The 10796-nt window shown below is 43.0% G+C and overlaps 1 protein-coding gene across 1 annotated transcript; it reads left to right on the top strand.

The window, feature by feature from the left end:
• The first annotated feature begins 260 nt into the window (after positions 1-260).
• LOC138370386 (uncharacterized) lies at positions 261-10348 on the top strand. Its single transcript, XM_069334738.1, has 4 exons — positions 261-272; positions 2664-3224; positions 5658-8334; positions 9742-10348. The coding sequence occupies exons 1-3, from the start codon at positions 261-263 to the stop codon at positions 8214-8216; spliced, it is 3132 nt and encodes a 1043-aa protein (XP_069190839.1). The 3' UTR covers positions 8217-8334; positions 9742-10348.
• The last annotated feature ends 448 nt before the right edge of the window (positions 10349-10796 follow it).

The raw sequence follows: 10796 nt of genomic DNA, 5'->3' as shown, positions 1-10796 counted from the left end.
CGTTGCATAATAACCTCATTCCTCTTGGAAATTTAGGTTACCCAGGAATCAGGCCAGATTCATAAAGCAGTTACGCAAGCACTTATAAACCTGTACATCTTTTCTCAATCTTTGGCGGCCTTGTTTACAATTATTAAACAGTTAATGAGCTCCGAAGCACCAGGAGGTTGTTTATAACAATAACAACAGTTGATTGGCAAGTTTTCATGCTTGTAAACGGTTTAATAAATGTAACCAAAGCCGCCAAAGATTGAGGAAAGATGAACACGTTCGTAAGTACTCGCGTACCTGCTTCGTGAATCTGGCCCCAGGGCTCATGGGGAAAGAGCAGAGAGGTGCCATAGGCCCAATCGGAAAACACTGTATAAACATCAGAGCTCCGCGGTTGTTCAACATCCTACCAGCGAGCATAAGAAATATTGCCGGACCAACCGGGCTGTGGTGGGTATGTGGGCCTGCGGGCCGCTCCAAGCAACAGCCTGATGAACCAAACTCTCACAAGTCAAGCCTGGTCTCAGGCCGGGCTTGGGGAGTAGAAGAACTCCCAGAACCCCATCAAGCAGGTATATGTGGGCCTGCGGGCCGCTCCAAGCAACAGCCTGGTGGACCAAACTCTCACAAGTCAAGCCTGGCCTCGGGCCGGGCTTGGGCAGTAGAACTCCCAGAACCCCATCAAGCAGGTATATGTGGGCCTGCAGGCCGCTCCAAGCAACAGTCTGGTGGACCAAACTCTCACATGTCAAGCCTGGCCTCGGGCCGGGCTTGGGGAGTAGAAAAACTCCCAGAACCCCATCAACCAGGTATCAAGCAGGAAAGTGGGACAACACACTTCTTTGGAAGGAAATAGGAAGAAGACAGGTGTTGTGTAGCTTTATTGAATCGACTTGTTTATCTGTGCAGGACAACAGGTTTTGTGATATGGTCCTGTTTTCGGGGTGCGGCCTTGCTTCCAAGTTTGGCCCTTTTCTTAAAGTTTAGGCGCAATGCAGACGAGGAGTCACAATAACGTGGCTGAAATATATTGACGAAACCGCACACTAGAAAGTGAAGGGACGACAACGTTTCGGTCCGTCCTGTGCAAAAGATACTTTAGGGGCAATATCTGGTTCCTTCTTCATTCTGGCTAGCAAATTTTTCTTTCTTTTTTGGGGGGTGCCTTAAGGGGGCATCCTTAAGTCTGTGCATCCGTTTTTGGTAACTGTGGAGTTCCTCAGGTGATCTCTTCATAGTTGTGTAGTGAATTTTGGACTTAACAACGTTAAATGTTGATCACCAGAGCCGGAGCTCAACCCCCGCAAGCACAAATAGGTGACCCGCAAGCACAAATGGTGAGCACCAAAGTTGCTTTTGGCTTTAGTTGCTGTGGTCTTCAAAGTTGTTAGTGTTGTGTGAACGTTTTCCAGTCTCCTTGTTCATATTGTCTCCAAATTCTGTTATACTTTCCTCCTCTGGAAAATTTACCGTTTGAGAAGGGATGTTATTATTAGCCATATAGAAATGAAATAGGTACAGTATATAGATATGTTGAATATATTAACAAATATATAACATGGAACAGGAATATAGAAAAAATAATTTCATGTATTTTGGAGTATAGCTATACAGAATGATTATGTGAAGGTGTTACATTTACCAGATATGTAGAATGACTACATGAATGTTCCCCCCCCCCCCCCCCATTGTGCACATGAATAACAATATTATTGTAGGTGAAAGTGCTACATAGATAGTGGGGGATTTGTAATAGTTTTTTGGCAAACTTTTCTGTACAATGTGGGTAACATTGTATGGGAGCCGGTCGGCCGAGCAGACAGCATGCTGGACTTGTGATCCTATGGTCCTGGGTTCGATCCCGGGCGCCGGCGAGAAACATTGGGCAGAGTTTCTTTCAAAATAGGTACCTGGGTGATAGTCAGCTGTCACGGGCTGCATCCTGGGGGTGGAGGCCTGGTCGTGGACCGGGCCGCGGGGGACACTAAAAAGCCCCGAAATCATCTCAAGATAACATTCATTCACACATTAAGGACACGCTTAAGCCACAATTACCTAGAGCAGTAAAAACATGTCCTTCTCTTATTATAGAAGTACTGTACATTATAATTTAAAAAGATACTGTAGAACAAATGAAGTAAATGATCTTAAAGGGAAGTTTCCAGCATTTGAATCTATATTTTGCTTTAGGCCATTATCTTAACGTATGAATTTGCATTTTAATATCACTTAGTTTTGTAACTAGCAAGTAAATGTACTACTTGAGCGCTCTATACATGTGTGTTGTTGGGAAGGTTAAGTGAAAACATTTGGTAAAGAGGGAAGGAGAGAGGGAGGGAGTTATCAAGGGAAATCGCTAAGCCATTACGACTATGTAGCACTGGGAAGGATGAGGATTTTGGATGGGATAGGAAAAGGAATGGTGCTCAACCATTTGTGGACAGCCGGGAACTGAACGCCGACCTGCATGAAGCGAGACCGTCACTCTACCGTCCACCCCAAGTGGTTACGCATGGTTAAGAGGGAATGACAGACAGTAATCCAGGAGGAGTTTCTTACACTGAGGCAGCCAACATACAGCGTTTGATAATATACCAGTTTTTGGCCATTTGTCACTAAATATTTGTCTCATGCTTAGTATATTTGATTGTTTTGTTTATCTGTTTTTCTAGGTCATAACTGTGTCAGAGATGGAGGCTTCCCTTGAAAAAGAACTTGCCCTTAAACCAGACTGCAGTGTTGTATGCATGAGCTCAAATCCAGATGGCAGTGTTTTGGTGGTGGCCGATAATCAGCACAATATTACTGCGTTCAGTCTTGATCAAGACAGCAGTATAATGTTGCCGTCTTACAACTCTCCAGTGACCGCCATTGGGGTTCACCCTACCACTCAGGATATTGTGGTGGTGCACGCAGATATGATGATAAAAGAGTATGATCTTACCAAACAAAAGTACACGCCTTTCTGTCGGGAGTTTTTGTCAGCGTGTTGCTCTGATTTGTCAAAGAGGAATTCTGTGATTCACAATGTGAGTTACGATCCTCTTCACACACACTTGATTCTATTGCACGATGATTCCTCCATAATAGTGCTTGATAAGCAGAAACTCACGGCGAAGGAAAAGCTCGGTAAACCAGGTAAAGTAATGCGTTACGAGGAGAAACTGAATGATGGCAATTGCAAGTCGTCCAATAATGGTCGGAACTACAGGACCATTCTCTTTTTTGCAAAGGTCTAATCAGGTTGTCCATTTCACACACATCAAAAAGGAATCATTGGTCAGTGTAGAACTCAATCCACTTCAGCTCTTCGATAAATTGCCACCTGAATTAAAGGTGAAAAAGTTTGGTGGTGTATAATTGTTACATCGTGACAAAGGTTTGATATTTTGAAATGTGTTAAAATATATTAGGCTTGTTGAGTGTGAAGAAAGTTAATTATAATTAATGCTTTTTTTTCTCAAAGTTTCCATGAACATGATGTAGTAATATTCTTTTGTTAATAAATTAACACAAAAAGCTTCTCTATTTTAATAATTCTTCTTTTCAAATGAGATCATAATCCTTTTGTTTGTGTTGTACTGGAACACCAGAACAAGTACTCTCCCCACCGTGTTTGTGTGTTGTACTGGAACACCAGAACAAGTACTCTCCCCACCGTGTTTGTGTGATGTACTGGAACACCAGAACAAGTACTCTCCCCACCGTGTTTGTGTGATGTACTGGAACACCAGAACAAGTACTCTCCCCACCGTGTTTGTGTGTTGTACTGGAACACCAGAAATAGTGGGGAGGGAGGGAGGTAGGAACCCCTCCAGGGGGAACAGGCGGCTGAGCGGACAGAACACTGGACTTGTGGTCCTGTGGTCCCGGGTTCGATCCCGGGTGCAGGCGAGAAACAATGGGCAGAGTTTCTTTCATCCCTGATGCCCCTGTTACCTAGAAGGAAATAGGTACCTGGGAGTTAGCCAGCTGTCACGGGCTGCTTCCTGGGGGTGGAGGCCTGGTCGAGGACCGGGCCACGGGGACACTAAAGCCCCGAAATCATCTCAAGATAACCTCAAGATTGTACTGTCCTCACCCTGCATGCCTTGTACTGGAACATGGGGTACAGACCCATTCCAACAACTGTCTGCTACAAGGACTGCAATTCCCGTGGCATAGTGGTAAAGCACGCACCCGGCACTTTACGAGCGCTTTGGCCTAGGTTCGTATCCTGACCGGGGAGGGTTGACCGGGTGCCAATCCTTAACTGTGATTGACCGGGCGCCTCTGTTCAGCCAGCAGTAAATGAATACCTGCAGGTTGTCAAACAATTTGGTGGGTCGTATTGCACAGAAAAAAATTAGATTAAGGACCTGCCCAAGACAGTATGCCTGCTAGTGACTTTACAAGAATGTAAAATCAATTATATATAAATATAAAAAAAAGAGAATCCAAGCAACTTGATCAGCATACAAATTTGTATAATGTTAAACAAGAAACTATCAAAAAACACCAAACCAGGTAGACTATATAGCATCATCAGTGTTGCTGGATATTCAAAAAGTAGCTATTATCATTTAGGATGCCAAAACGGGAACAAAAGAACATAATGTGAGCAATATCAAATGTACTGGATGTTGTTGTTGTTGTTTTAGAATTAGCTACTCAGAATGAAATGTCCATGTAGCACGGGCTATGGTGAGCCCGTAATGTACTGGATTTATCAGGGATTCTGTCGAGGGACACTTGCATAGCAAGGCAATCGTCCCAAAAATGTTGACATTCTACAAGGTGTACAACTAAGTGGGACAATGCAATTCACACAATAAGGAGCAGAGTGGCATTCCATTAAATGCTCACGAGTTAAGTATACTATATGGCAACTAGGAGGCCTAGCCAGAGCTGTTTCCTACCATATATTACCGTGGTAGGAGGAAGACAAGAGGATGAGATACCTTTAAGAATGAGCAGTTTGTTACTTGTAACAAATCAGTGTTCAGTCCGACAGTCTACTACCACTGTCGAGAGCCAGTACTGTCCGACAGTCTACTACCACTGTCGACAGCCAGTACTGTCCGACAGTCTACTACCACTGTCGACAGCCAGTACTGTCCGACAGTCTACTACCTCTGTCGACAGCCAGTACTGTCCGACAGCCTAATACCACTGTCGACAGCCAGTACTGTCCGACAGCCTAATACCACTGTCGACAGCCAGTACTGTCCGACAGCCTAATACCACTGTCGACAGCCAGTACTGTCCGACAGTCTACTACCACTGTCGACAGCCAGTACTGTCCGACAGTCTACTACCACTGTCGACAGCCAGTACTGTCAGACAGTCTGACTGTCGGGAGCCAGTACTGACCGACAGGATGATGACGCTGTCCTTATCATTGCTCTACTATTTCCTGTCTCTCTCCACGACTGTTTGTGTGAGGGCACTGACCTAGGTGTTGTCTTAAGACTGTCCCATGTGGTGTCTCTACACCTCATCTGACACTGTTCAGCGTCACAAATGTCAAGAGTCCATACTACTACACTTGTATTACACTAATAAAGCTTCCAAAATCATAGCATATATATTGTGATTAAATTGAATTAGATTAATAAAATAGAAAGTCTAGTAACTGCTGGAGAGGAAATCCTTAGATTAAAAATACAGTGGTATTTTTCACTAAGGCGAAGAACACGGCCACCAGTGTACGGGCTTCGAGCATTGTCATTGGTCACACTAATGAAGTTTTGGATATTTCTGCAATTGATTTAGAAAATTTGGAAACAAAAATGATGAGAAAGGCCTTATTTATACTGATATTGGCAACTGCGAAGGGCCAAATGATGGATCTCTTTCATAGCGATTTGGTTGCTTTGGATGCTGCGTGTTCGACCGAGTTTTTTTGTAATGGTAGTGATTACCAGAGTGCAGAATACTGTATGTGTGATGACCTGTGCGCAAAGTATGGCGATTGTTGTCCAGACTCCGTCCACTACAGACGGGAAGATCAGGTCCTGCCAGAGAGGTACAAGTGTGTGAGCACGAATAATGGCAAGTTTTACATGAAGAGCGTGTGCATGTCAGGGTGGGAGGACGAGGAGGTGGCCCAGCTGTGTCTGGCGGGCTCCCGGGCAGACATCTCCAGCAGCAGGGACCCGCTGGCCCACCTCCCCGCCACCAGCAACACCACCTCCGTCACCTACACCAACTACTACTGCGCCATCTGCAACAACGACTCCCACGACCTCACGCTCTGGAAGACACAACTGGAATGTGTCGACAATGAGGAATATTTTCCAGATCAGCCGGATAACTATATTCCAGATCAGAAGGATAACTATATTCCAGATCAGCCAGATAACTATATTCCAGATCAGCCGGATAACTATATTCCATATCAGCCGGATAACTATATTCCATATCAGCCGGATAACTATATTCCAGATCAGCCGGATAACTATATTCCAGATCAGCCGGATTACTATATTCCAGATCAGCCGGATAACTATATTCCATATCAGCCGGATAACTATATTTCATATCAGCCGGATAACTATATTCCATATCAGCCGGATAACTATATTCCAGATCAGCCGGGTAACTTATCCGAATACATAACTTCTCATTTATTATTCGATAACGGATCTTGGGGTGCATTTGTTCCCTTTAACGGTAAACAAATATTTAAGAAATGTAATATTAACATTAAAATTCCCGATATTCCATTCCCTACAAGGAAATGCGACTCCACCATCAACACGTGTGCTAAGAACTGGACGGACGCTTCTGTTGCTGCTCTGTGTCACTCTTACACGGCAGTGAGGATTTACTCGGTAGATGTGGCCTACAGGAACCCCCACTGTCTTCTGTGTAACTGGAAATCTATCTCCTCAATATATTGCGGTATAGCTGCTGGTCCAGGGCCACCTTCTTTCTCTCTACTAATTGATTTTGGTTACCACAGCGGTGGTAATAATGTCGGAATTGTAAACCTTTGCCAGCCCGACGAAGTTTATGATAACTTTTTAAATAAGTGCAGAAATGTTTCTTGGGGGAACATAAGTCAGGTAGACAAGGAAGACAAGGGTCATGAAGGCGACAATAAAGTGACAATCAACACATCGGATTTCTCAGCTTGTTGTCCACACAACACAAGGAAAGCCTTTCGTAGCAATTTAGTGTCTACTGAATCAAATGAAACACTTAATTGTGATAAAATACTTCTTTCTGAAGGCGAATTCACGTTGAACGAGAAGAGAATGGTAATTGTAGAAGCTTACGCTCGAAGTTACCAGGTGGGAGAGTACGAGGTAACTGAAGGTGGCGTCCTTGTGTGCAAGCCACAGGAACTCTCACACAAGTTCTCCTCGGTGTTAGGTTGGGTGTCACTGGTGGGTCTTGGGTTGTCCTGCCTGTGTCTCCTGCTGCACCTGGCTGCCTTCCTCTTGGTGCCTCATCTTAGGAACCTTCCGGGCATGTGCTTGGCGTGTCTCTGCCTCTCTCTTCTCACCGCCTACACCATCTTCATCTTCAGTACCTTCCTCGAGCCTAAGACGACAGGATGTTACATCTCGGCAGTTATAATGTATTACTCCTTCCTCGCCGCCTTCTGCTGGATGAATATCATGGCCTTTGACGTGTGGTTGACATTTCGACAAGCTAAAGATGAGCTGCGAGTGTCATCTGGGAAACAGCGAAGCAAGTTCTTATTCTACTGTGTGTACGGCTGGCTGCTTCCCGCCCTGGCAGTAGTGGTGACAGTAACCCTTGACATGACCGCCCCTGCAGGTCTGTCCCCTCAGTTCCTGCCCAGCTTTGGTCAACGTTGGTGCTGGTTTGGGAAGCGCAAGGCCTTGTTGGTGTTCTTTGGTGCTCCATTATTCACAGTCATGGCTCTCAATGTTGTGTTTTTCCTTATGACTTCATACACCATCGGTACCAGCACACAGTCGACGCTGCAGAAGAGTTCGAGTCCACAAGATAAGAAACAGTTTGTGCTGTATGTGCGACTGGCCGTGCTTATGGGCCTCACCTGGATCACTGGTATCGTGGCTGGCTACCTGCAGCTGCAGGCCATCTGGTATGTCTTCGTGGTGCTCAATACCCTGCAGGGAACCTTCATCTTCCTGACCTTCACCTGCAGGAGCAAGGTGTGGAGGGACGTGCAGGAGCGCTGCCGGTCTTGTCTTCAGCAAGTTTATTCTCATCCTGGTTCACATACATCATCCTCAGGGTCAGGGTAGGAGGCGTCCTGCGTTGACAGTTGTCACGCTTCTGGCCACACGGAGTTAGACAACCTGTAGCGCATCCTGGGCCCCAGGGGCTCATCAATGGTCACCACTCCACACACATATATAAACGGTTAGTTACTTTACATTTCAGAAGATTTAAATCACATAAAAAAATATATTCAAAAAATGGTTGCACATTTATAAAAGTCAAAATTACAGTACATTAAATATATGTAAGAGAGTATCATAATAACAGTAAAACACGTAATCATTATAATTATATGCTTTACTAGATGTACCCTACCACGCGTTGCTGAGCCACAGCAAGCCTTCCCTGTCCTCCCCACCATTCCTCACTCCCTCATCCGATGCGTTCCAAAATGATCTGCTGTTCCCATCAGAAAAATGGGAACATCAAATGATGTGATGTACCCATCACTGAAAAATAAGTAGAACAGTTAAAAAATGAAATGTAAAACAATTAAAAAATAACAAAAATATACTATACTCACGAAATGAACAGTATGGTAAACATCAAAATGAAAATAATCAAAATTTATGAAAATTCAATTTATCAATGCAATCGGAAACACTGAAATGGAATTGTAACATATTTAGTATAACGTATGTTGTATTACGTGCAACAGATGATGCTGTTAAAAAAAATACATGTTTTTACCTGTCACAGGTGTGACATCTATATAGTAGGTATATAAAAACACGCGTGTATTCGAATGGAACGTTGTGTCAAAATTTCTAAGCAATCAGTGAAGAACTTTCGGAGTTTTGCGATTTTGAACAAATGAACATTTACATTTTTATTTATATAGTTCTTGATATGGATTTCAAAGCTTTACTCCTCATTGTAAATACAGAACATTTCAGCTGTGGCTCAAGTGATCAGGTGTTACAGCCACAGACACAATTTACAGCTTACAATTGTCCCATTGAAGCTTATATTTATATATAATTTATAATATAATTTATAATATAATAAGCTTATATATAGTTGAAGCCAAACAACATTAAATTAGGATGATAAGACAATGGATGCTGGAAGGCTCTCGGATGCAGGTTCGAATCCTCGTCACGGCCCTTGTGGATTTGTTCATTTGATAAGACAATTGGATAAATAATGTAAACTATTTGTGCCATGAAGATACATAAATGTTCTCAGCTGAGCACCTTACATCAAGAGATATATGAACTACCCAAGATTACTATCACTCTAAACAGCTCATCTACCATGGATCTGATTTCAATGGGATTTAAAATGCTTGTTAATAAGCTAGCTTTTTTATGACAGTAATTCCTTAATAATTTGAAATATCCAGCTGGAGTATAGGAAGCTTATCAGCTAATGTATTATTTCCTGTAGATCTTTTACACCATTACATACATCAGTCATTCTTAAGCTATATTATCCAAGGTCAGCACATATGAGGTGCCACAGACATTGACCAATAAATAACTTTACATTCCACCAGGTATAAACAATACACAATTTACTCATAAAGATAATTGTTCTGACTTTCAGTTCTCTGGTTGCATTAGAAAGACAGACAAGTGAGCCCTTTGAGGATATAATATTTCCCAGATACCCAGAGATATTCCCCAGATATCCCACTGTCGTGATGCGTCAAGGAGAAAATCCACAGGAGCCGTGATGAGGGTTCGAATTTACGCGCTGGGTGTTCCCCGGCACACGCTCTAGACAACTACGCCACGACATGGTCAAAAGGATTGCAACCTGGGATACTACTACACCCACCAGGGTTCCTGAGGCTTCCACTGATGCCGGACCAGAGCTTCACAACCACCCCCCCCCCCCAAGAGCTTTGGCCCTGTCGTCTGGGACTCTCCTATTTCATTTACAGTCAGCCACATCCCTGGTGCCTGCCTTACAGGGCAGGTCACACCATGGTAATATTGTTACACATTAAGACATTGTTTACCTTTAAAAATCTGTTACCAAACTGAACAAATGTTATATATTATAAATATTGTTAACATTTATGTAAACATAGCACAAGTATATATCAAGTATAATCCACGTCCTGTTTGTACTTTTTAAAGTGTTTTGCATTTTGCAAGTGTATATAATATGAGTGTAAACTTAGATAAGATTATAAGAGTTTTGTAACGTTAAGTTTTTATTAACCTTCTATTTGTCACTTTTCCAGCACTTGTATAACTATTTTATTCCTATTATATATGTAATATTCTTACCAATTTTACAGACCAATTTAAGAGCTGTTTATTGTATGTAGTGTTTGGTGAGTGCTTCTGTTGCCAGGGTGGACTCAGTAAGCTGTTGTGAATGTATAGATGAGGTCTGACCTTCAATATGTAATTTTTCTCACACTTCATATTCCTTCACTGCACATTTCACACGTATTTACCGACCAATTACTGTGTAAGAGTTTTTACGCCAGATAAGATGAATACCTTTTGTAGCGAGTTTCCTGCTCCAACTGAACAAGTGCCTGGACACACTTAGGCTTCATTATGTTGCGTATAATGCACTCAAGTCTATAAACAGACTCTTATAATCAAGACTTAACACAACAGGAAACTTATCTTATCTTATAC

Source organism: Procambarus clarkii, chromosome 32, assembly GCF_040958095.1.
Source record: "Procambarus clarkii isolate CNS0578487 chromosome 32, FALCON_Pclarkii_2.0, whole genome shotgun sequence".
In the NCBI taxonomy this organism is placed as follows: domain Eukaryota; kingdom Metazoa; phylum Arthropoda; class Malacostraca; order Decapoda; family Cambaridae; genus Procambarus; species Procambarus clarkii.
The sequence above is the reverse complement of the archived record's forward strand: the minus strand, read 5'-3'. Positions and strand labels throughout refer to the sequence as shown.